The 26,743-nt window shown below is 39.2% G+C and overlaps 2 protein-coding genes across 3 annotated transcripts; both read right to left on the bottom strand.

Annotated features, from left to right (window-relative positions):
- Positions 1–78: 78 nt before the first annotated feature.
- On the bottom strand, positions 79–10,374 carry LOC115756015. Of its 2 annotated transcripts, XR_007199655.1 has the most exons (16): positions 9,854–10,374; positions 7,811–7,969; positions 7,533–7,649; positions 7,329–7,413; positions 7,130–7,238; positions 6,963–7,030; positions 6,757–6,882; positions 6,357–6,681; positions 5,753–6,275; positions 5,199–5,402; positions 5,051–5,111; positions 4,497–4,610; positions 2,239–2,352; positions 2,060–2,146; positions 1,134–1,210; positions 79–474 (listed from the first exon to the last, which is right to left on the bottom strand). XR_007199655.1 is itself a non-coding variant. In XM_030695686.2 (15 exons), the coding sequence occupies exons 1-14, from the start codon at positions 9,976–9,978 to the stop codon at positions 1,184–1,186; spliced, it is 2,325 nt and encodes a 774-aa protein (XP_030551546.1). In that variant the 5' UTR covers positions 9,979–10,374; the 3' UTR covers positions 79–474; positions 1,135–1,183. The 2 variants fall into 2 exon arrangements, 1 of the variants encoding a protein (XP_030551546.1); XM_030695686.2 differs by having other exon boundaries at positions 1,135–1,210; positions 5,753–6,681.
- A 2,970-nt stretch (positions 10,375–13,344) lies between these two features.
- Positions 13,345–18,595, bottom strand: LOC115756014 (protein CHUP1, chloroplastic-like). The gene is made up of 7 exons (XM_030695685.1): positions 17,585–18,595; positions 16,230–17,168; positions 15,878–16,009; positions 15,401–15,582; positions 15,196–15,307; positions 14,475–14,618; positions 13,345–13,659 (listed from the first exon to the last, which is right to left on the bottom strand). Exons 1-7 carry the CDS (start codon positions 18,359–18,361, stop codon positions 13,579–13,581), a joined length of 2,367 nt encoding a protein of 788 aa, XP_030551545.1. The 5' UTR covers positions 18,362–18,595; the 3' UTR covers positions 13,345–13,578.
- Between the last annotated feature and the right edge of the window lie 8,148 nt (positions 18,596–26,743).

The following is a 26,743-nucleotide window of genomic DNA, read 5'->3' on the forward strand; positions in this document are numbered from 1 at the left end:
TGCAAAAGACACATCGGGGCTCATCTTGTGAGTAGAAAGCCAACACAGAGAGGCAACTTCACTTGCACAACAACAAACGAGAGAAACATACTTTTCATTTGATTATAAACAGCATCCTTACAAAGATGAGAAACAACAGAACCCAGCAAATCTCCCAATGTTAAAACTTCCATCCATCAATTTTCTCCTTTTCTCTCCTTTTTTTTCTTTTTTACATAAGTCCGTAAATATCAAAGCGGACAAACAAATATACAACACGAATCCCGACACTTCTGACTCGCACTAACCCATCTATCTCAAGTTAGATGAACTTCCTAATGCTCTTGCGATTGATAACATACATCCTCACAAACAGCAAAGAATGGTAGTTGGTACAGAATAGCCTTTGACTAGTAATTGATTGAGGAACCAAGAGTGGCTACAGACGGGTCTACCGTCGTGGAGATATAGATACAGCTGCACTTGAGCCAAGATCTGCATTGGAATTGACCATGAGGTTGCATCATCATCCACATAGTAACAACTCAGATCAGCATCTGAGAACATAGTAAACCCTAGGAACTTTTTCCCCGTTTCGGTGCAATATGCTTCAGAAAAGTGCCCCCAGAGAAGAAACTTCAACCCTGAGCCCAACACGAGACCCGGTGCCACTTCCGAACTGGGCTAGAAATCTTTTTATTTTGGCAAGAAAATATCCCAGTTTTCTTATTAACTTTATTGAGAACACATTGTACACTGTGCTAAAGCTATATCCAATTATTACCTCCTAAAACGACACAGGCTACATGTTTCCATGGAGGCAAGTACTCAAAATAGCACTTCAACATTACACGGAACAGTTACGGCTGATTGGACCAAAGGGAAATTATATATATAGGAGATCGAAATTCATTTCCACATAATATGCGCATGGCTCCGCCATTTTTGGGCTATTCATGCAAGCCAGCTGCTTTTTGAGTACAAAAGCAGATTACTCAATAGTCACTATATTGGCTATGCCAATCCGAAACTCTAGTTGCGACCTCAACACCGTCGGACACATCACTATCACCAAATAACCTATCATGATAATAAAATAATCTTGACCAACAACTGGGAATTATGCCCAACTACAGAAACTTCAAAAGAACTAACCTTCAAGGTTGAGCAGTACATATCGCAAACGTATTGCAGTTGTTGGCTACTAACATTCCAAAGCATAGGTCTGCACCTGTAAAAGAAAAACAATGAGGTAAGCTGATAAAGCGACCTAAACATGCAAAATACACTGATTCTCCCGCATAGCATAATTAACTTCTTTCAGCTCCAGCTACCAAAAACTTCCTCAAGTACATAGTGAAACGCTGGTACCTTAATCAGTTTAATAAAGTAACCAAGAGAAATGGATACAATGGTGGGAACATCATGCGAGAACTACCAAGAGAACCAAGTTAATGTATCATGAGGGCACACTTCCTTCCAGAGACATTTGAAAAGAAAGAGAGTGAAAGCTAATTTCAGTTCCAACACTGTAGGACCAAAAGAAAAGAACACATCAAAGTACTGACAGTTGCCCACCTATACATTCCAAACAGTATACACAGCCATGATGGTGATACGTGGCAACATCATTTGAAAAAGAGAGACAGATCAAGAACTAATTGTATCCCTCGATTAGAGGTTTTTCCCTTATTAAGAGAGGAGTCTTTTTTTAGAATTTGGAGTGCATTAGGATTTTATTAAGTTCCCTTTACCTATTTGGAATTGAATATTACATTTCGAAGTTTAATAGAATTAGGATATTAGGATCACAATTAAGAGTTTCCTATCTCATCTTGAAGTAGGGTTTAGTAGTCTTTAAATACCACGCACTTGCTATGGATTGTTCGTTGTCCATTTAACCTCCTTTAGGTCTGTCCCAATCACCACATACAAAAAAAAAAAAAAAAAAATCCAATGAAGAACATACTAGAGTAGTTCTACAAATAAAAGCTCAACAATAAACAAAAGGACCAGCATTATTTCGTGGACAACTGTATATGCATAAGCAAACACTGATTAAGAACAGATCTTTGTTCACCTCTGGCATGTTTTCATCAAGAAAACCAGATGACTTTAGATTCAAGCCACGAGAGCTGTCATAATGGAGAATCCTCAACTTGCCTTCCTGAATTTCAGACAAAGAAATGCAAGTGTAAAAGAAAAGCTTGTAAGCCTAGTCACATGATCATTCAGTCATCCTGGATCACATGCACTCACCTTCGTTCCATAAATGAGGCCACCTCCAACCGACGGGTGAAAGCATGCAACATTGACTTCATCCTCCGCACTCGGAAGAACTCTCACAAGTTCCATGTCAGAAACTCTGTAGACCTGTGTAAAAGTAAATGAGTTAGAGAGAGAAATGCATAAACTCACGGCAGTACGTAATAGCACTTCACATGATGATACACTGCTTTTAGAGTACCTTCCAGGTATATCATGCCCTATATGAGCTAATGGATAACAAATTTGTGATGGAGGCGATACGAACAAAACAATCAAGACGGACAATAACCTGTCTCAAATGTACATATATATGATTGTGAAAAGCTGCTCATCAAGCAACACTCAACAGTTCATGTCATTAATTTTTAAGGCAATACAAGGTTACTCCAACATTACATGCAACCAATACCAATAATATCAGTGCCACTGAGATTAGGTGATTTGTCCATTATACTTAGCTGAGTGACAATAGCCACCATGCATTTCCCAGAAGATAAATGGAGATCAAGAGTAAAAACTTGTATATATGACACCATTTCTCATGGCTGTATGGATTATTTTATCATCTCGCTCATCAACCAAAAGAGGGCATGCTTTATAGATATGGATAAGTTTTATGCCAGGTTTTAGCAAGTACAAAATTGAACACACACATTACTCCCATTTAACATGCAATAAACTGTGTTGCAAGCAATTGAAGTCGTTAAGCAGATATGTTTTCGGAAATAGATGGCAACATCAGGTAAAACATATAAAATATAAAAAGAAACTGGAAGCACAACACCAGGTAAAGCATATAAAATATAAAAAGACACTTTCGCCTCTTTCCCGTGACATCTGCTGCTTCTTTTGCAGCTCAATCATGTCAGTGACTGTTATTTCTGATGCAATATGTCATCCTTCCACTCGGCACTGTGCCAAGTAACAATTTGTCTGCTTTACCTGCTTTGTGATATCTTCAGTAATTAGGGAACATCATATGTTATTGTTGAGAGATGAGAGGCAGGGCAGTACAACACTTTGAAGGAAAGTTACGGATGATTGAAACTGATGAAATTATAATTTTTTCGTCTGGAAAAAGAAATGGAGTTAGAAGTGTAATGTCTCTAGGGATGATGTCCCCGGTTGTGCTTCCAGTTTCTTATTCAGGCTATGCATGCAAACAAGATATCCACCTTGACTTTGTCGAAAATTAGGAATGACATCTTAGATTTTGGATTCTGGAATTTGGTTACTCCAAAAAGAAACGGAAGTTTTGGTACCTTAGGTAAAATTGGCGGTTAAAATTCAGATAGAGGCAAAAAATCACGGGACATATGCTTAGTGCATGAGATATTGACTTTGATTGGCCCAAACTGTAAGGTCATATGATATGTTAACAATCAAAGATGTTTTTCTATAATCTATGACACTGGGGAAGCAATGTAACATGTTTACAAGTGGACACCACTAAGTGCATTTTTCAGTAAACGACGTACATCACAGTTTAAACTCAAGTATTTCACGTCGTTATAATGCTGTTTCAAAGATGATGTAACTGTAGAATATTTCAAATTACAAAGCAATCTAACTGGGTCAATTCCGGTCCCTGCTCTGAGTTTCCTCATCATGTCTCATGCCAAATAGCTACCAGATGAGCATACCATTCTCGTATTTCTTCCAAAAGCATTAATCAAATTGGAATTTCTACTGATCACCAGTTTGAGGACTCATACGAAAGAAGAGATAATTTTGTTGCAGGAAAAAGGATGCAGCATCTCTCCCACTTTTTGTTTCGCAGATTTCTCCTTGCACACGTTTTATCATTTAGTTACTTTCCCACTTTACAATCCTATTTGGTAGGTGGGAGTCGAGTATTATTCCTCCTAGCATGTTCATTTAAATTCAACAAAATCAAATAAAGAGACGGAATGGGCTCAAAGCAGATACATCCACTGGGGAGAATGGAACCTAATAGATTTAATATACAACGCATTCTTATGTTGTATAGTTACACATTCAATCTGATAAAAAGATAGCAGAACAGAGTTCAGAGATACCAACAATAGCGAAAAAAATAGGTATTTGGCTGCAATAGGATCAAACACGCATGACCCAAATACATCAATAGCAGAGAATTAATTCACGCCATAGAAAAGAAAAATAATGGCCCATTATACTTCAACAAAAATGGCCAATTAAGGGATGAACTGAACCCAAAATGAAAGCAGAAACTCAAAACTGACTATGGAACAACCATAAACTTGTACCTCCAAAATGGTGTAAATAGGCACCGTATTCTCTCCATCGATGACAATACTCTTAAGAAGTGAATTATGGCGACGGCCATAGGCAAGTAACAAGTGTTCAGATGTCGGAGAGAACTGCACAATCATGAATTAACTTGAATCAATAGGCATTGACAAGGTTTTGCAAACTTTCCATACATTACTTGTTTAAAATGCTAGCGAAGAAGTGTGCCCGGGAAACAAAGAATCTGCCAATGAAAGAAACATATCATAGCCTTTCCTATTCCCATGAAGACAGCAGATTAAAAGCCCCAAAGTTACTGTTGAGGTTGTTAGTAATTCCATGACAAATGAATAGGGACAATACTTCTGCATGGGCACATTGACAGATAACTAACAAAACTTCTAAGTCAAAAAATTAAAAACAAATGGCAAGAGTGATATGAAAATACTTAACGTTAGAAATAGAGGAAACTTGGATAGAATTCGAAGGGATGGCATAAAATATTTTACGAATAATCACAACAGTAATCAGACAATCTTGTGAAACCCAAACAAGAGCAGAAGATACTAACCTGAATGGAGGTTAAACAATGAGCGGCCCTTACTGGTCGTGAAGCAAGCACCGTTCCAAATCTGGACAAGTGAAGCATATCAAATTCCGCATCACAGGTTAACGAAAATAACGGGCAACACAATGAAGGTGAAAGATCAGAGCATTACGTTGCCTCCTCCAAGGAATAGATCCTAAGCTCATACATGATTTGATGAGCAGAAATTGGGTGTCTCGTAGGTGAGGTTGCCACTCCTGTGACATCCTGATTGACTTGACTATGTAATCCGGGTTCAGATTCCAAATGAGGCAGCACACATGCCACACAGGCAGCTAAAAATCTCCCACATGGAGAAAAATGGGCTCCCATTTCACTGCAACAAATTCAAAACGAACTTAGCCAGTTAAGGCGAGTGTACAGCTTTACACAGGACACCAATAAAAGCATTATTTCTCAGGAACAAAAGATCCGCCTAGTAATAAGTGGTCGTTACAAAGACCCAAGAGGTTTTTAGTTTAATTCCTACCTCCCAAAGTCCCTCCATTTGCCTCCAAACACCCTCCCTCTCCCTCTCCATCCTTCCCCTCCCCCCCCCTCCCAACCCCCCCAAAAAAAAACAACAAAACAAACAATAAAAGGAAGAGTACAAAAGATAGTTCATTGCCTATAATTGCTGTAATTGAAACCTAATAGCACCGTCTAGATCTAAGTTACATGATATACCTGCATAGAACTGCATGTGGAATAGTTAAGCGGCAACTTTCTAAATCAAGCTGTGCACAAGGATCTTTCATGTCATGTGGCCATATTCTAAGCTTCACTGTGCAGGGCAACTCTGTAGATGCTGCTGCAGCCAGTGAGGCCGCAAGTTCAGACCTGAGTTTACTAACAACAGATTGAGGATCGTTTTCATCTCGTGGTCCATCATTATTAAGTCCAGTTGTGTGCATCCCACGAGATCCAGGAGGGCGTAATCTAGACCCAGTTCTTCCACCAAACCGGGATGGGTCCATGCCACTTGGCATCGCTCCAGATGTGAGTGGTGAAACACTTGCAACCTCACCAAAAGAAGATTGAGTTTCAATATCTCCAGGACTTGATTGACGTACAGCTCGGGGACCAGCTTGGGTCTGACCAACGAACCATCCGTGCAATAAAGGTAGCTCCCAAAATCTCGGGTCGCTAAAAGAGAAAATTTGAGTATTTCTCTCTTCAGGTTGCACTTCCATATCCTCCGCAGTATCCACCGCAGATTGACTTACTTCAGTTTCCATTGCACTTGAGAGGGCATTATTTCCTGTCTCTTCAGGCATGGAAGGAGAGTTACCACTTTCAACTGGAGACAGAAGGAGTTCATACTGCCCTGATGGCGTTGAATAGTTCAAAAGGCGCACTGAAGAAGATGAATCAACCCTTTGCTGTCCATTAAGACCAACATCCCCATCTATGCGCTGCAAAGGTACTCTTCCATCATCTCGAGCAAAGGAAGGCCACATCAGTAATGGTAAAGGCATGAGGGGCAGTTCATCCGCCAACCTAGATCTTTCATGAGAATGAGCATCGGTAAAATATAGAGTAGGAGGAGGGTAGTGCAAATAACCAGGAGAAGTTGCAAGAGTCATAGCTGAATCTGCCGAGTCAAGGTCATTGACCTGCAGATAAACAAATTGCTAACATTAACAGAAGCTATGGTTGAAGGAAGAAAGTGCTAATGATATAGACTTCACCTCAGCTGTTAAAAGAAAAGGAGCTGCGTGCGGGTGGAAATGCACAGCTCTAAGAGATCGCAGCGTCCTCAGGACAATAGCTGGTGATGATGTCTCTCCTCTCCTATTGTAGTGCCATATGTACAACTAATAGGAAATACAATGTCAAAGCCTCCAAAACTAATCCAAACTTAGCAATCCACCAGAATTCAAAGTAAAATCCCCACCTTGTGACCAGATGCAACAGCAAGAAGCTCTCCTCGAGCATGGAATGCAATTGATGCAATAGGGCGGTCTGTAGAAAAGACAGCACAGAAAAATCTTCTTCACAAGTCCCACAATCCACATAGTTTCTTAAGATATGTCAGGGAAGGGAAATCAGAACGACAATTACAAAAATTGCGTGATCCTATGCACTCTGCAGTATTTGCATCCCACAGGCGAACTTCATGATCCAGACTTCCACTTGCAAGGATCTCCGGATACAGGGGATGAAATCTTACCTGCAAATTTGAGAAATAACTAAGATAAAGCTAAAATAGAGCGCTAAATCATACTTAGCATACTCAAGGAGCCCTATAACAGAGACTCACCACCCACGGTGTCCTCCGATGACCCCTTAACACCTTCGAGCAACTTCCTGTCTGAGAATCAATAAGTTTCACTGTATGATCTCCACTGCGACAAAGAAAAACAATCCGACTTGATAAATGGCACATACACTGCTCTAAGTCAGAATAGCACTCAACATTAACAGTGACCGCCATTATCCAAACACATAAGGATCTTCAACTCACTGAGTAGAAGCAAGTATTTTTCCATCAGGGCTAAAGGCAGCTGCAATTGTTGATCTTGGAGGGGGCACAAGTGGACAATATTTGGCAGACAAATGCCGCAGTGATACTGCCTCCACCCTGCCAAAATAATCATGCTCAAAACAGTCAATAAAATAATGGCAAAAAGGCTGTCTGCTACAGATTCTCATTCATCGTTAGAAAAAAAAATAATAAGGACAAAAAAATTATACCGGAACCCATGTTTCAAATAAAATCACATCATAAGTCCGAGAAAATACCATGATATGAGACCCTGTCTCACATCTCTCACTGCTTCACAACTTTGCTGGAATGGATAGGGCTGGCACTTGGAAGCTTCTCTCCACAACTTCTTCGATGAATGTTTTGATCGTGGAGAGACCTCTCTTTGCACTAGGAGTTTAAAGACATTGCTAGTGCTGGAAATAAGAAATATATATCAGAAGATATGTGCAGCAATACTGAACAGAAAAGAAAAGAATGACTTGGTATAATCATAAGGATAGAGTTAGAAAAATAAGGCATAACAAGCACTGAATTGCTCAGTAAGAAAATTTCCATGTCCAATCACCAAAGCCTGATCTATTGTAGTTGGGGAATTTCATTTGCTTAGTTGCCCAAAGCAGGTTGGCTATCATGCTATGCAGTCTCTTAGCAACTTACTCAATTATTCCAAGATCAAAAAACAGAGGGACTGGGAGAGAGCGATTATCTCTCCATCGGTGAAATCGTTATTTGATGCAAATGAAAGGTTCCTCTACAAATTAAGAGACATGTAAAAACATCATTGCTAAGGGAAATTATCATACCTAAACCACTGGGCCTTGACCAGAAAAATCTGGCCATTCTGCAACAATAATAGGTGTACTTTTCTTCCTGACATAAATAAGAATTTTTACACTCGGGACCATCAAGTTTAGATTGATGCCCTTTCTTCTCAAAATAAATGCTAAGAAGCAATGAGAGATTAACCGATTCAAAGATTCAATCAAAATGCTTTTCATTTTCACCCGAACATGAATAATGGAAAGTACCTCAACTTTGGAAGAAGAGCACCAACAAGGATTCCCTTTTATCACGTGGAATGTGTCTTGAGGAAGAATACTAACTCTCAATAACATGCAAAACCAAGGTAAAACCTTGGCAGAGAGGCAGTGGCTCTGTAAAGAGGTGGTGGAAACTATTGACCATTTATTGCTACAATGTAGTTGGTCAAGAATGCTTTCAAATTTGGCTTGGTCCAGCGTAGGCATTGAATGGGTCAATGCAAAGAAAAGAGAAAGAAGATTCAGATGATCCCTCTGGAGATTTTTGGCTGACTTGGAGGGAGAGAATCAAGATAATTTTTTATGATTCGGAGAGCGATTTTGCAAAAATTAAGGACTCTTGGCTTTTTACTTTGGATATTTGGTATGAACACAGAATGAGTCCTGATGTAAATACCATCCTGCCCAACTAGAATCCTCTACGGTACTGGGATTTGAAAATGGTTTGGCATACCCTTGGTGTCTTTTAAATGAATTAATTACTATAAAAGAATACTAATTCTATAAATTACAAAAAAAAAAAAAAAATCAACAGGGTGCCAACCCCATGCACAAGAGCTTCAAAAGCGAAAGCCAACCATGAAAAAAAAGGTCCTTGTTTTTGAAATTGTCAAAATGAATATAATCCGTGCCATCCTTATCTGTAATAAATTAATCTAGGTGGTAAGACATGCTGATGAACAACTACATACTTACAAAATACACGCATGCATAGTTGTTGAAATCCTAAGCTACAAGATACGTACCATACAAGAGTCGAATGTTTGGCTAACGAGATGCACACTGAATTGAAAATGGTGAAAAAGGGCTCGAATGCGCGATTCAATAGAATGGCAAGATTGCTTCAATGATAATATTACCATTTCCAACAGAGAGACACAAGCCTCTTGACTCAAGACTCACTTTGCAGAATTATAACAAAAAAGAAGAAGAGATCAGCGATAATTTCCCAAATGATCAAGAGAAACAATTCTTCCGAAGAATTTGGATCAATTGAGAAGAGACCCTCCTGCTCAGGCCAGAAAATTTGGTAATGACACCAAGCTACGGACTAAATCACATAGACAGATCCAATTCCTCACGCTCAGATCCTACCACGTAAATTAAAGCACATCCAGATCATACAATGCCCACAATATCTCAGGAGCTCAACATGCACCACATTTGAAAAATCGTCCATATCCTGAATGGGCATCACCAAGAATCCAAAAGAGAAACAAAGCGCGCGACGGATTAAACAATCGAGCTCAATTTCACCTCGGATGACTTGCAGCGTGCCCAGAAATAGCTCGAAGCGCATGCGTCTGCTGTTGATTGCGCTGCGAAGAAGAACTCGAGGTCGAAAGATTATTGCCGTCTTCGGGCCGCCAGACACCCCTCATTATATCCCCTGAACAGCCTCATGCATCCAAAAATTCTCCCACTTGGGAAACCAAAATCAGGCTCTCGCCGTTGTGCCCGATCCCTCCTGGGCGATCAACATGCTTCCCATTTCTGGGCCGTCTTGCTCGGGCTCGCCAATTTTTTTTCCTCCGACACTATGCGACCCCGGCGAGGAATCACGGGATCTGCGCAGGATTTTGCAAAGATTGCAACTTGGACTCGTCTGTTCGGTGGGGGGGGAGCGACGAAGCTGCCTCTGTGGCTGTGGGGGGTCGAAGTCGATCGACGAAGCGAAGAGGAAGAAGACGAAGGGGGAAGGAAACCCTAGAACCGGGAAAGACAGAAAGATCAATCGCAGGTCGTCAGTTGTTTCTCGAGTAACAGAACAAACATTATTTGGGGAAAAGAAAATACAAAAGAAGAAAAGAAGAATATTGGCTCGTGCCAAAGAACAAAGGGAGTGGAAGTACAAAAATACCCTCTCAGAGATTAATATTTATAAAGGGTTAATACCATTAAAAAAAAATCCTAAACCAGCACACCTATGATAAATTTACCCCAAACTATTTTTTGACCACGAAAAATCTTAAATTGATACACATGTGATAAATTTACCTCAAACTATTTTTTTCACCACAAAAAACCTTTACCTGGTACGCATGTGATAGATTTACCATAAATTAATTCTTTTGATTACGAAATACCCCAAATTGATGCATCCGTGACAAATTTACCCTTCGTTAAATTGAGTTAATATAAAAAAAATCTCAATTTAATAAACATACGACAAATATAGGATAAAAACCTCAAATTAATATACTTGTCAACTACCACGTGAGGCTAAATTTAACTAAAATTAACGGATGGTAAATTTGTCACAAGTGTACCAGTTTGAGATAAATTTGTCACGGTGTGTCTAGTTTAGGATAAATTTACCACAAATGTACCAGTTTATATTTTTTATGGTAAAAAAAAATAATTTGAAGTAAATTTTTTATAAATGTATCAATTTGAGATTTTTTGTGGTATTAATCCTATTATAAATACAAAACTGATAAATAACATAAACTTACAATTCATTTGCTTTCCATTTAAAATATAAGTGGAAGTAAAATCGAAAATTTTCTATTTCCTTGACGTAGTCATTGACCTCTTATAATTCCAAGTGAAACAGTGCGGTTCTATAAAACAACTGAATTTTCAATTAAAATGAAAGTCGGACTTATTCTCATAATTGACTTTTCCATTGACCTCACAAATGAGAGGGTATGATTGTAATTTTACTCTCCACTTCTTCTCAATTCCAATTAGGCTCTCAATTGCTCCATTTTATTTTAATTTTGTTTTTGCATTTTTATTTAACCACCCAAAACTGCATATTTTTAGAGGTGCCAAGCGTCTATAACATTTTGAAACCCCCCCTCTCAAAAAAAAAAAAAAACTTCTATTACATTAAACTTCAGGGTGCTAGTTCATGTCGTATTCACACACTGTCTGAACATAAAATTAATGGAATTCACCATTGTTGATCATGCTTATGTGAAAAGCCATGAAAGCTCGATTGAAAAAAATTTAGAAGTTAAATACTTGCTCAAGTCATTATATCACTTGCTATTTTAAGTTTCCTATAATTTTTTGAGCTCAATCTCTAAGTTGAACTGAGAGGTATTTTGCTTTTCTTATGTGAAGTAATGTCAAAGCAAAATACTCAACAAGCATTTGAAAAAGAGGTGATGGGGCTGCATCTTCTGATGCCCACATTTTTATGATTTTGCTCCAATCAACAGCTCTGTCTTTGGAAAATTTGTCCAAAACGTCCTAAATTTATTATACGGCAGCTAATTTAGTTGGGAATCGTACAATTGTGCTGATGTAATTCTAAAGCTTTTGATAGCTTACCAATCTAGTCACAACACTTTCAGTTATGTCAATTCAGTCATAAACCTTTTTAATGATTTTTCGATTTAGTCATTTTATCAATTTATCAATTCGGTCCTTTCGACTAATTTTGGTTGTAAATAGGCGATGTGGCGATCTAGTCAAGTTAGTCGTCTTACGGGGCACGATCTACACCGAAAGGTTAGAATGTTATAGGACTAAATTTTGTAAATCATCAAAAAATTTAAAGATTAAATTGGCACGATGAAAGGTTTGTGAGTAAATTAACAAGTTGTTATAAGGTCCGAGAGTAAATTGAAAGAATTGAAAGGTTTAAAGCCGAATTGGCTTACGTACAATAGGGTTAGGATTTTTTTAGATAACTTTCGTCTCTGCCTTCGGCATCCTCCTTAGTGTAACAACTTCATCCATGGTCAACTCCCATAGTGATACGGTTAATGTGTACCAGGCTTGGAATGAATTCACCGTCGCATGGCCGATTAGCAATTTCTAGCGATTCTAGTTTCATACAAGTGAGCTGCATCCTGTGATCCAAATTGAGGATGGATTTTTTAAGGTAGCTTAGCCACAAAAATCATGACCCCTTGTCTCGGCCATCCGATTGTTGTAGCACTTGATGTCATCCTCAACTTCCTTTAACTTAGCACTCGCAGTTTGTTCCGGGTTCCAAACTCAATTGATGGCAACTAAGCTAGTGAGTAGGACTCGGTGTAGGACTTTACCTAACATCTAATTACATAACTAACAAAAGCCATTCCCAAAGGCACATCCTCTTTAAAAGGATTTTCCAAATGTCAAGCCCTATATTTTTTTTTTGTGAAATTGCTTTAGTAAATATATCTAAGTTGGGAAAATATCATGTACCATAGTTTGTTATTTTATTTTATAAGTGAATCGATATTCTCCCAAGGTAAATATATTCAATCACATCAATATAGTATTTGTATGCATCATATCAAGTCGTGCAATGTTGTGTGTAGATTTCTTTTTTACCATGATTCCATTTATTTCACGAAAAAAGGATGATTTGAAATATATTTTTCAAAAGATGGTATCTCATATCCCTCACAAAATGAATGAAGGTAGAAAGTCTTATTATCTACACAAATGATTAAACATAAACTGCTGTCTATAATGAAAATATTTTTTATTGGCTAATTATTTCAAGTGGCACACGTTATCATTTGTGAAAAAATATTTTCCAAATCATTCATTTTTTACAAAACAAACGTATATTCCATGCAATTCCTTGTGTCACTGTCATTTGGTGTTGCAAGGTCGCCTCTAAGTATAGCCAGCCTACCTCCAATGCAACTCCTTTTCCATTTTCATCGTTGAATAGGTGTACGTTGATCATTTTCTCTGTATTTCACGTTATGCCCCGTGCCGTTTTCAGTCTGGTGTCAAATGGGTCGCAATCTAAATGCTTTGCCATCCCATCATTCAATATGGTTTACAATCACACAGAAAAGCTACTCTTTCCGACCTCACACCAAACCTTTTCAGACATTATTCTATCTAAACACAAGCAAACTCGGACCACAAACCCACTTCTCCCACAAAAATCTTGCAGAATCTAAAAGTATTGACTCGGACAATGTGTGCCTTTGCAGGCTTACTGAGAAGGTAAGCCCATGTATGGAGTCCTTTTGCATACAGCGATCCGGTGCATAATGCGCCCTCATCATCCAGCCCCCTTTTCACTTCTTGTTCAGTAAGTTGGCAAGGTTGCGGAGCTCCTCGAATGCTTGCATTGTCTCCGAATCAAATCCGCCTGCAAACTGCATAAGGACAGAAATGAAACAGACATCATTCTTCTACATCCGACGACTAGTTATTTATGGCACATGTGATAGCAAACTACTGAGGAATTAGTTTTTGCTGAAGTTTTCGACGGAAACTGGTAAATTCCTAACTGTTTATAAGCACGATAGATCGCAATGTAAAGCTTGTCGTTGGGAGAAAAATGCAAAGGATTTTAAGTGATATGAAGCTTATACATCAGTCAGCACAAAACCGTATTAACATGCTAGTTCCACATACAAATACAAGAAACTGGGACTAGAGCTCTCAATCCATGCACGGGCGCAATCTACGGACGCTGATCATCCTTGTATGGGAGATCTTCGGACATTGATCTGACAGTTCGTCTCAAAGTTATGTAGCCCCTTGTCGGTTTCACTTGATGTAGTTTAGTACACGTGGACTTTCTTTTTCACCACGTAATATACACCTCAACACATTGTCATTAGAAACCAACCTTAACCCAATTATTTGTTCAGATTGAACCTTATTCAAATCTAGGGGAATCCACACACAAAAAGAACATATATTCTAACAAACAAGGTCTCTGCTCTTCATAGTTCATGATCTCACTAACAATAACAATTGATTCATTTTGCCCACTAAATGCAACCGGTTGCATAAATATTGTTATGTCATTACACCTGTTCAGCAACTGTGACTGAATTCTCAAGTGTTATGAATCGCAGCAACAACACAAGTGAATTTGGACAGGAAGCAATAAGAATGCAAACCACAGATGCATTGCAAATTGAAATGCTAATGTTGGGCAAGAGAAATTAATTTGTTAAACCTGATGAATTCTGAAAGCAAATCTCACTCCTTGGAGTAGCATGTAGTCCATTGCAGGATCTTTATCAGCTGTAGCCTTAAGCTGAAGTTCCATGGCCACTCTCTTCATGTACTTCTGAGCCAACTTGACCGAGCCAATCTTTATCTACGACATAAAATGGATTGCTCATTCTCACTTAATCATCATATTCTTTGAGTTCGCTGGATGAACAAAGACTAGAGATGTGTAGACATGGAAGTCTAGGAAGTTGATCACGTCTTAAAGTTACTGTTGCATTGCATCCCCTCATGCTTTATGAGCATGACTCACAACCAATAACGAACACCAATGGAACTTTTGTTGAGAGGTTCATGAAACAAACTCCACATTTAAGGAAATTGTACCTTATGAATTCTCAGCACTATATTCATCTCTAATATCAGAAAGACGTTTATGAGATTCATCATCCATGCATCTCAAATTTTTTCTGTGAGTATAAACTAAAAATCACCAGATCAATTAAGAGATAGTGGGGAAAGTAGAGGCTATACAATTGAGATGTGCTCTACTGGCTTAACTGTCTCTGTCCACGTATAGCACCACATTTTGATTGATTGGAGCAAATATAATACGAAAATGAAGAAACTGAAAATTTGAAGGAGTGTCTCATTGAATTATATCTCAATACACTCATCTTCCTACAGAAAACGGGAAAAAAGCACGATGACTTCACAAGTTGTACCTTGGATATGATTCCATTGTCCAGCATCCAGTCAACTGGAATTTGACATTCCTTGCAATTCCGCATCAAAAACTCTCGTGTTCGGAGAAGGTTGTAAATAGTACGCTCCATCCTGGCAGTGGCAAAGCAGATATAGCAACCATAACTACATAGGACAACAGTAGGATCTCAAGAAAGAAAATGTTCAAATGCATGTAGTTCGTACTTCTCAGACATATTAACCATTTTCTTCAATGCAACATCACATGGGATCCGCAAGTCATCTTTGTAATGACACACTTCTGACTCCAGCTTCTTGAGGTCTCTGTAGCCAAAGGCTGCTTCTCTTAATGTATCAGCTTTCTTCTCAGGCCAATCAAAATGCTTTAGAACAGCCCTCTCATCAACCTTATTCGAGTACACAGCAAGAACTATCAGAACCACTTTACCCATAACCTCATGAGAGTCTACATTCTCAACTTTTTAAGCACTCAATATGCCTAATGTGTGCATTATTTACTTTGTGTATTTGAAGTTGTTTATTATATATAAAATTCATCAAATACAACAACATTTTGGGGAGACATATTATCTCAAAAGACTTCCTAAAAAATGCCAACAAATGCGTCAATAAATATGACCCAACAGAAGATTACAATAATAGATTATTTTGAGCGATACATCTCGAGTACAATCAACTTACAAGAAAGCAAAGCTCATCGTCAAGCCACTTCACAAAGGCCACAACGTCTTCAATGTTCTTATAAACTGCATTATTCACCTCTCTTATCAAAGAATTGACAAATTCTCCTTGGATCTCCACGTCTGCCTTTATCTGAATATAACAAGACAGCCCTTAATTATGCCCAGTATGACCCAAATAATTTCATATATAAGCAATGCTAACCAAAATAAGGCATGATATGTTTCTGTTAGATTCTTTATATAAAAAAAGACTCATACGCTGGAGGCAACTGCAACGAAAAGAGGGTTCTTTGCTCTTCCATTTCACTGTGACAAAACTGAAAACAAATTGTTGTTCAAAAGCTACTTACAGCAAGCAAATGTGAGGAACGGTTTTCGATTTCTCCAATCATGCTGCTGCGAACATTTGCAACATCTGAAGCATCACAGGCTCCTCCACTCAAAGAATCCTTCCTGGAATCTCTCTTCATTAGTGAATGGTAAAACTCAACTACTTGAGGAGCCCGCTTCACTGTTCCAGCAGTTCCTTTACCAAATAACTTGGACGGCAGTGGCGGAGGCGGAGGCGGTGGAGGCACTGGAATTGGGACAGTGCAATCTTTCTTAGATTCAGTGGAAAAAGTACACGAAGGCCTTGGCGGGGGATTTGGAATACGCAAAGTCCTTTTCTCAACTTCAAAAGGAACAACTAATTTACTTGTTTCTTGACAATTTGTATACAACTGTGGTCTTTGTGAGAGACCCCATTCACATATTGTCGGCATAAGTGGCTCCATGCCCTTTTCATTTTCTTTTGAGCACATGAACCCATCAGATTGCCTCCTCTTGGTCAGCACAATATCTTCTGCACTGCATTTCAGCCCACTTATGGAATGCCTTCTGGGGCTTCTTTCTTCTTCCAAGGGGAACCAATTTTCTTGTAAATTGTTAGCAGGGCACTCCCGATTTGACAAGTCCTCATCAGTAAGAGGCCATTTCTTCAACTTTTTTATTATACTCACCCTTCTGGCATTACTGTACTCTATAGACTCACTGCTTTGACATGATAATGAGCTTATAGAATCGTTATCTGTTTCACCGGAGTCCGGGCTTGATGCTCTATCAGAAATAACCTCTGCCCCAGTGTTGCGCAGCTCGTTTCGTAAACAGGAATTTACCCATCTCAAATAGGCTAATTCCTCAACTTCATTTAACCGACTCATTTGTAAACCTTCCACTTGTTTACACAGGTCTTCGTTTGTATGTCTAAGTAAAGAAGCCTCTGCTTTAATCTTTGCCACTATGTCACTCTAGATAAACCAACAAGAGCATGATAAGCACAGAAAGAAGCAAAAAGAAGCAAAGCTCTGTACTTGTAACAGATGATCAGTAGGGCAAACACAAGCAAAAATGGCAATATAAAAGATTCTTTTCCTAATTAGAAAAACTGCACCATCCTGTATTTATACCAACATTCGACCGAGGCTAGAGAAACGGAACACGTTCGGCGTAAGGACTGGGTTCACTTTAGAAGTTTGCCTTGTGAGTCTATTGCTTACTTCCTCTTTATACCCAGGTAAAGTAGCCTTATCTGTGAATATCGTTATTCAGGGGCACTCAAATAGTAGAATCCATCGGCAATTGCGACATCCATTCATAAAAAAAAGAACACATTCTAACCAATGTCAAATCAAGAGACAAAACAGGTTTGATTCATGATAATTACCTCTGAACCCTTAGCAAGGGTAGCCAGCTGAGATTCCACAGTGGAAAGCCTACAAGCAAGACTCCTCTTCTGAAGCTGCAATTCCTTATTCAACCGTCTCAGTTCCAAAACTTCCATTCCCAGATCATGCGGACATGACAAAATGGCTGAACTCTCGCGGTCCTCTCGCCTCAAAGCCTCTTCCACAGGAACTGACGACAGTTGCCCCGATAAGTTTCGTTTCTCACACTCCAACAACTCAACTCTCCTCCTAAACTCATCAATTTCGCTCTTCTTCACTTCCACTTCCCTTTCGAGGTCCAATACCCTTGGGTTCCTCTTACACTCTGTCAACTCTGCCTGAAGCTTGAACTCCCTTTCCTTGGACTCTTGAAGCAAGCCCCTCAGTTGGTCCAATTCAAGGAACAGGTCGCGCGAGCCCTGCCTGCGGTGAGTCTGATGCAGCTGCGGATAGACCTGAGCCGAATTCGACGAGCAGGACAAGTCACCGATCAGAGACCGTTTGACCCGAGAATGTGAGACCGAGCTCTGATTCTTCTGGTTGGAGACGTCGGAGCCTGAGAGAGGCACTTTTTTCGTATGAACAGTGGTGGTCAAGACCTTGGTTTTCTTGTCAGCAGTGAGACCTTTCACTATGTGCGAACCCCACGAAGAGGCAGACCGAAGTTTCGAAGAATGGCCATTCCCCCTGGCGTTTTGAGCCCTCGGCATCTGATTCTGGTCGGCAAATCGCAGGACCTTCGCGGGGTTCTCCAATGGGTTCTCCTCTCTCATCATGAACGTTGCGATCCAAGAAAGCTCTAAGCTTGGGTGAAGTTCAAACTAAAGCAGAGGAAGAGAGTCGCAACTCGATATTCTGGAAACATAAAAAGCGATTAAAAAATGAACTCCAACATAAGATCAAGCTGGGTATTCAAATCAAGAACGGCCAATCAGATTCAGCAGAATCATCATGAGCTTGTTCAGACAAGCGGGGTCTAATCTATTTCTGATGAGCGAGCACAAACGAGTGGTCGTCGCGGATTCATCCTGGAAAAGGGAGAAAATTTTACAGACAGAAGCTGCGATTTCAAGAAGACAATAAGCGAGAAAGGTGGCAACTTTTTCCTTTATTGCAGAGCAGGTCGTGTCCTTTCGAATTTTCGAATTTGAATGGGGGCGTCCGAGGGAGGAGCAAGGTGCGGAAGCAACGGTCGATTTCCGTGCCGGGGGCCCACACTGGCTGTGTGTGGGTTTTTTAGTTCGAAAAAGCACGCTGACTGATATTTATTTTCTGCATATTTTTTTATCCTCTTTTTTTTTTTGCGAAAAACAAATAATTCTCTTAAACTGATCATTTGTGCAATTAAAAATAATTAATTAATAAAAATATTGATAACAGAATATATTTAAATATATGAATGACGGAAATATTTTTTCTTCACTAATTTTTGTAAACAACACACGCAATTCTTTTTTTAAAAATATTTTTTAAATTATTTATTTTTCGCGAAACGAATGAAGCCTTAGAGTTTGTTTGTTTATAATCAAGTTTAAGAAACCATTTATTTTTGGAAAAATTTCAAATAAACACTTGAAGAGTCCCCATTTTCTCAAATAAAGGTTTGAAGTGAATATTATTCCAAATAATGTCTCAAGTGCTTAAATCATTTCAAAAAATGACCCGATTAAAGTGTATTTTTATCCTTTACTTTCTTTGCTATTCCAAATAATGCCTCAAGTGCTTAAATCGTCTCAAATAAAGGGAATGAACATTGCAAAGTGCCTGCGTAAACTTTTTCTTTGTGGAAAGCATCGAAAATTCATGTAGATGTTTTTTTTTTTTGGGGGGGTCAGAGGAAATGCATGTAGATGTTGACAGGCACATTTTTGCCTATAACTTGTTCACTTGTTGTCAAATTAGATATTATTATGAATTTTTGGTGAAAAATGTTTTCCCTTTATCTATATCTATAATATAAAAGAGGTAAAGAGGGCATCCAACTTTTATGGGATATGAATCATTTTATTTTCTTTCAAATGTCCTCCTTCCACTTATTTAACAAGTCTTTTGTCCTTTGACAAATGCGCAAAATTGTGATATTATATTATCACTCGCATTCTTTATTTTTATATATTTTTGTACTTTCGGTATTAGTACAACCTTCAAAAAATTGATTTTTGAAATGATTTTCACTTTGCATCATATATATAAATATATATATGTGTGTGTCTTGTGTAGCGCGCGTGTGTATAATATCACAATTTTCGTGTTGTATTTCCATTCGTTTCTTTGTCACAAATATTCCTTTTTTTTTTGTCGAATTCTCAAATATTTCTCAATAGTATGATTTTAAATGATTTTTAAAATGTCACTTTCATGGATACACGCAAAGCATGTGCACCTGTTCTAATGCATCTTAAACAAACAAGCCCTGAGGACCCAATTTTGAAGAGTCTTCCCAAAAATGACATTTATCAAAGCTTTGCATGGATTCGTCTTTAATTTTTTTTAAAAAATGTATAACCAAAATCAATTTCGGATTTTCTAAATTCAATTCGTGTGAATTAGTTATCTAAATTGATTATGACTAAAGTAGAGGTGCCGAATGATTCCCAAACTAGAACTTGCACAAAATATATTCATATCACCAAATCCAACTTTTCATTCCAAACGGTGAACCGTCGAAACAAAACGAAATGGCTTAATTTTACTAAAGACATAACAAAAAAAATGTATTTAATGTCTCCACTATTAAATCGAAGATTTATTTTCCATGCACGAAGGTCAAGTTTACCTAGAATGCCTCCAAATGGTAATGTACTGCTATATGAAGAAGAAGCAATGACTATCCACATGATGCAATCATTGGTGGCCATTGTCCCTTTAGTTTCTCAACGGGTGTCGATGAAGAAAGGAAGGATTTGAATGGTCAATATGCAAAAACCCACTTTTACAGAAGATGATGATAGCATTAATAGTAGTGGCGATAATAACACAATAATAATAATTATTACTATCATGATAACATAACGGGCTTGTATAGTACATAGAAAAAAATAAATCAATTAAGTGCACATCATTAATGAATAAAACCCTCTCATCTTATAATAATAATAATAATAGTAGTAGTAGTAGTAGTAGTAGTAGTAATAGCAACAACAATGTTGGCAATAATAAAAAGAAGAAGAAGAAGAAAATACTATTATGATAAATACTAATTGCAAAACCTCCCACCTCCCCAATGTTCAAAAACCCACTTTTGTATGTATAAATCTATAAGATGCAGTTGAGGAAAAATGATAAAAAAAAAAAGAGTCCTAAACCTTTCACACTTTTGCTAATTCAATCCATGATGAAGTGGACACTAGGGTCCTACATGGCACCGCCGACGCCGACGTGGATAATTTATTGAAGTGCAAACAAGATTCGTGTCTTAGGTTAGAAGATTCATTCACAACGTGTACATGGGCCGAAATGACGAATGGTAGTTCCTTCTTTTCTCCATACACAAGATGTTCCTTGTTAGTCACTTTAAGCTTGAGTAAGGAGAATGTCCAAAATACCCATGTCAAGAACCACTCCACATTGGAGTAGATACAGGAGGCCATAGTTGAAAATCAGAAAGAGAAAAGGTAAGAAAGATATAATTGTTTTCACTTGCGTTAACCTTTGTGTGGTAATTTCATGTGAATCTTCATGGAAGGTCGAAGCATCCCGAAATGAAGAAGAGCATTTATTTCTCTACTCAAACACCGATTATCCTTTGCTTAATCAAGTTGAACTAGAAATCATTCATTTCTAAAACCCGAGTGGTGATTATCTCCCCATGCTACGACGAAGAGCATGATTCACCGGAAGACCAGTTCATGTGAAATGTCTTGAGAATCCAGAAAGCTTGTGATAAAAGCAAAAAAGAGAAAAAGAGAGAAAAATAAAGGGTTAAAAAAGCAGTGTGCCTAGTAAAAGCAATGCCAATACCTAGAGAGTGAGGAGAAAGCTAAATGTAGAAAAGCATAAAGCTTACCTCAAATAAAAAACTTTGTGAATATTAGAGTAAAAATCTTTTCTTGCCAAAGAGAAATGGACAGCCGATGGACTCTCGAGATATTTGTATCCCCTGAGCCATATACTTTCCTCAAGCGAAGCAAGATTGGTAATAACACCAGGATAGTCACCAACTCGTAAAACCCCAAAAGAAAACCGAGCATTGAAAGCCTTCCCACACCGACATTACAATCCATTCGAGGTTTCTTTCGATTGGGATGTTTCGACTTGACATGAAGACTTTACAAAGAAGTTACTATTTAAAGGAGTGGAGCCAACTATTACTTGTCTTATCTTCTAGGTTCTTGGCCTATAAACCCGGTGAAGGTAATGATCAAAATATTTTCCCCAACATGATCTCAAAGCAGGAAAACCCTTTGTGTAAACCCATGACCAAGCCAACATTATGGTTCCTTTGACCAAGATTGTATGCATTGTGAATATGTCCGAAACCTTAGGCATGAAGTACCCGAAGTGACAAGAGTATTTATCCCCGGAGAGAGTATGTGAGAAGCCCTTTCGGATAAGGTACTTTAGCTTGACATGCTCAATAAACCCTTTCCATGAATTAAAATTGCTTTTCATGAACCAAAGTTTTCATCCAAAAATCATTTTTAGGAGTAGTCGTTTTCCCCATGAATTGGTTTTCCCCATGGAGTTTAGCGGTCAATGATGTCATTTAAACTTGAAGAGAAGTTTGTCATATCATATAATGCCAAGTAGTCTCCCAAGCCGGTAGATTTAGCTTTATCTGCACATGCATTTACTGCTATTTCCCCGATGACATCGATATTTGTTCGATATAACCTTACCCGAGCAAGTACGGAGAGCCTTTAACAGTGCGAAACCCGTTCCCCGAGCAAGTATTCTCAAGTCCGGCAAGCCTAATAGCCCAGAGCAAGTACGATGCTAAGTGACGTCAAGTTTCAAGTCGTGCATTGTCAAGTGTGATGACAGACTTCGTTAATGGTAATTCAAGTGTTTGTGGTAAGTTTTGAGTTGTTTAGGGACCTATCATATATAACTAACGGTATCAATATTTATCCGACATAATCTTGCCCGAGCAGGTACGGAGAGCCTTCAATAGCCCGAAACTCATTCCCCGAGCAAGTATTCTCAAGTATGGCGAGCCTAACAACCTAGAGCAAATACAATGCTAAGTGACGTCAAGGTTCAAATTGTGCATGGGTCAATTGTGACTACAGAGTTCATTGACGTCAGCATGCTGATCAAGGTTCGAGTTGTGCATGTATCGGGTGTGACGACAGACTTCGTTGTCGATAGTCTAAGTGTCCGTGATAAGTCCCAAGTTGAGTAGGGACCTATCCTAGTTAATAGTTAGTAGTTGTATTTGTTTGAGCTAACCTTGTTTGGATGAGTAAGGTGAACTTTAGCGTCTCGAGACCAGTTCCATGACAAGCTTCCTCAGTTTGTGAGGCCTAACACAGCCTAGAGCAAATGCAATCCAAAGAATGTAATCCAAAGGCCGAAGTGTGAGTTCAGCTCTGGAGTTGCATTTTCCCCAAGTGATGCCAACCTGTAAGCTGCAGAAAACCACAAACCAAGAAGCAATTTTCCCAGCGAACCACGCTCGGATATTCTTTCCGAGTGCAATCAAATTAATTCACTAACATCATTAAATGTTCGAAATTTGGTATTTCCCTTCTAGGTTGATCATCATTCAAAGATCATTTTTTCCCAATGAGCTAATCTTGGCTGGTCAAGGCCGTTTGTACATAGTTGTCCTGCCCCTTTGTCAGGTCAAGGCCGTTTTTACACGGTCGTTCTGTTTCCTCATTAGGTCAAGGCCGTTTCTACACGGTCGCCTGTTTCCTTTTTTCAACAGGTTAAGGCCGTTTCTACATTAAAGCTTGTCTCACTTTTTTCAATGCTAGCAAGTCAAGGTTGTTTTTGCATGGTTGCCCTACCCCCTTGTTAGGTCAAGATCGTTTTTACACGATCGTCCTATTTCCTCGTCAGGCTATTTCTACACGGTCGCATATTTTCCTCTTTTAATAAGTCAAGGCCGTTTCTACACGGTCGCCTCATTTCCTTTGGCTCATGAAGTGCCCAGTTGCCAAGTAGTCGTCGTAGGTTGCCGGAGAGGCTTCAAACCTGGTTGGTCCTTCTCCTCCCTTTTGCGTGCTCTATTTTTGAGCCAAGAGTTCGCCGAGTCGAGACCAGTCATTTCCTTGATCCAATGATCTGTCCGAATAGTTGCCATAACTACCTACTAACTATAAACTCTTGTTGTTGTCGCGGTTCGATTTGGTCCCATTTGTGTCGGTGAAGTCTCGAACTCCCCCATCCCCTATTTAGGTCTCCGGAGCCCCCTCACTGAGCTGATCATTTTCGCTTAAAAAAGGACCTAAAATATGCATGTGGTAGTGAGTTTTGGCTGTTATATTTCTGCCCTTGCCTTATTCTTTGATGTTGAAGACCAAATTTGGTCAATTTCCGCTGAATTTGAGGCAATCATCAAGTGCAAGTTATATCGGCCCTTCGTGAAATTGTCCAAACCACCATGGGGATTGTCGAAGTCGATTACTGCCATCTTAGTGGTCGCACGAACTTTCCACTCTTGGCCCTTGGGTCGGCCAGATCCGGCAATTTTTCGAGGAGCTCCAGTGAAGCCAAATAAGGCTCCAAAGGTCCCTCCTACGCCTTTTCCACTTTGAATAAGGGTGGTCGGGTCGAGTCAGTACGTCGTCGTTTTTTGGTTGGTGATGAAAACCAGAAAACAACATTGTTTCCCCTTGGCCCATGATGCGATGTCATTTGGGCCTCATAGAGGAGCAAGCGAAGTGACGTTGTGAGGTCAAGGTCGCCTGGGAGTGGGGAGCTTTGGCGAATTCTCTAGGTCACCAAAGGGGTTGACGACACCAATTGTCGACCGCTCAATGTTCGAGTCGTTCTCACGCTCCGGGCCCATGGGTTGGTTTGGACTGATGACAACAGGGGCGCCACCGGCAGGACCAAATTGGTCCCGACAGGTGACGGCGCCGGAGAGAGGTTAAGCTTTGAAGATTTGTCTAGATTGGAGGAGGGGTTGGCGGCATCAGTCGTCGTCTCCCTAGGGAGCACAAGGATTGTGCGCTCCTAGCCCATGGGTTAATTTGATCTTGCGATCGTCGGCGAGATGCCGATTGGATCAAATAGGTCCCAACGGTCTCACGGAGTTCAAGTCTGAAGGGACGAGTGGCATCGTTCCAAGCAGGAGTCAAAGTGAAGACGTTTTGGAGTCTTCCCGCACGAACCATGCGACATCATTGGGCAGAGGCCAAGTGTGAAATCATTTTGTTCGTGGGTGAAGACCCGGACAACGACGTCATTTCGATGTAAGACTCGAGAGGCCAGAAAATCTCCGTTTCTCGTTCTACTATGCGATGCTGTTTTTGGTCCTCTCTGCGTAACGCCGTTTTGGGTTCTGCACAGTGAACCTGAAACGGCGCCGTTTTTACTTTTCTTATTAATTTTTTTTTTAAAATCTGAAAATTTTAGAAAACTAGAAAAATGATTTTTATTGCCTCTTTAGCCTAATTGAATTTTTAGGCTCTAGATTGGCATTGTTTGAAGACCAGTGTGTCTAGTCCGATCTAATTTCTATATACTCGATCTTCGTACCAAAATTGATTTCAAATATTGCCAGTATAGATATAGTTTGCATGTGTTCATTCCAAACTTATATTTAGGGTGTTTTACCTGATTAAGTGTTTTACTACAAGACTGTCTTTCTATAAATTGCTTGTTAATAGCTTTCCTAGGTACTAGGTTAATGATTAAATAGATAATTGCATGAAAATGGCATAAAATCATTATGCATGATCATCTAGCACTGGTCATATACTTGGTAGGCTTTGAATGATAGGCAAAATGTGTGGTTACCTTGGGGGATATTGACTGGTTAGGTACCGAAAGGCGCTAATTATCTAGTTAGCATAAACAAGTCCCGAGACCTAGAAACACCGATTGCGTAGTGTTGACACGTAGGAATCGAGACAAAACTCCCATGTCTTGATTGGTTTCTAGCTGACCCCCAATAGGTTAGTATCGACTCCTAGTAACCTTTTATGTTGTTAATCATGAAAATAAAATCCAACATCACACAAGGTAGGACTTGGGAGAGTTTGCCCCATTGACCGATGGCAATACCTCTAAACCCGTCGGACCCCCAGCAGAAGGGAAAGGTAGATCGCAACAACGACTTCATTCATGGATTTAATACAGAGATTATTGTTCAAGGAAATAATATGCTTGTCTATTGGAATTGAAGCAATTGACTCGATGCCTCAGAATTTCTTCAATTTGGAGGAAGCATTCAACACCCTTTTTTGGCCTTTCTGAGACTTTACTTGTGATAACAAGCTAAAATATGTGATTTCTATGTTCCAAATGAATCATGTTAGGACGGTGATGCGTGCGAGACAAAGTGTGGCTAGAGTGAAGTTCATAGGATTTCAATTTAGAATAGTGGTTGAGAAACCAAACTTTAACTCTCGATTTAGAATAGTAGTTGAGAAACCAAACTTTAACTCTCGACATATAGTCCGATATTCTCAATTAAAGTAGATCATACTCGTGCTAGTACGAATGCTAGAACCTGATTTTGTCGCTTTACTTCCGCCTTGCGCAAATTTAGAGAATCGCCCGATGATTACGCATCCAAAAGCTAGGAAGCATCGACACTCTTTGAGGGCCTCCATGTTGTGTCGTATCGTGTCCGGCTCTCTCCGACACTCTGTGACATGTGACCGACAAGTGGTCGGTGCTCTGGACACGCCAGCGACACACTAGTCTTGCATCCTAACACACCATTTCGATACTCACGGGATCAATTTTAAACATTTTCAGTAAATTAGGGATCAAATATATATATTTAGGTCAATATACTCAGCCATTCCAAAATTAATATACCAAGGTAGCAAAAAATAAAATATAATTGTGAATCCCTAATAAATTTATCATGTATATATAAAAATATACATTTAATATATAACGTGTCCTAAGGTGTCAGAATTCTCTATTTTTTTTATATAAATGACGTGTCGGTGTGTCGTGTCGCATGTCGGTGTCGGTGCTACTTAGTCCAAAAGTGGTGTTGCAAGTAACGTGTCTCGGGTGTTTCGAAGAGT

The sequence above is a fragment of the Rhodamnia argentea genome, chromosome 9 (genome assembly GCF_020921035.1).
Source record: "Rhodamnia argentea isolate NSW1041297 chromosome 9, ASM2092103v1, whole genome shotgun sequence".
NCBI classification, from domain to species: Eukaryota; Viridiplantae; Streptophyta; class Magnoliopsida; order Myrtales; family Myrtaceae; genus Rhodamnia; species Rhodamnia argentea.

Bases quoted from the DNA above. Each gene is read 5' to 3' on its own strand.
- LOC115756014 (XM_030695685.1), bottom strand. From the start codon at position 18,361: ATGATGAGAGAGGAGAACCCATTGGAGAACCCCGCGAAGGTCCTGCGA. The intron at 16,010-16,229 runs GTAAGTAGCTTT...TGTTATATTCAG, and splicing joins GTTCCTCACATTTGCTTGCT to ATAAAGGCAGACGTGGAGAT. The intron at 13,660-14,474 runs GTTTAACAAATT...GTCCTTATGCAG, and splicing joins TTGCTTTCAGAATTCATCAG to TTTGCAGGCGGATTTGATTC.
- LOC115756015 (XM_030695686.2), bottom strand. From the start codon at position 9,978: ATGAGGGGTGTCTGGCGGCCCGAAGACGGCAATAATCTTTCGACCTCG. The intron at 7,239-7,328 runs GTGAGTCTCTGT...TCAAATTTGCAG, and splicing joins ATCGGAGGACACCGTGGGTG to GTAAGATTTCATCCCCTGTA. The intron at 5,403-5,752 runs GTATATCATGTA...AATTTGTTGCAG, and splicing joins CCACATGCAGTTCTATGCAG to TGAAATGGGAGCCCATTTTT.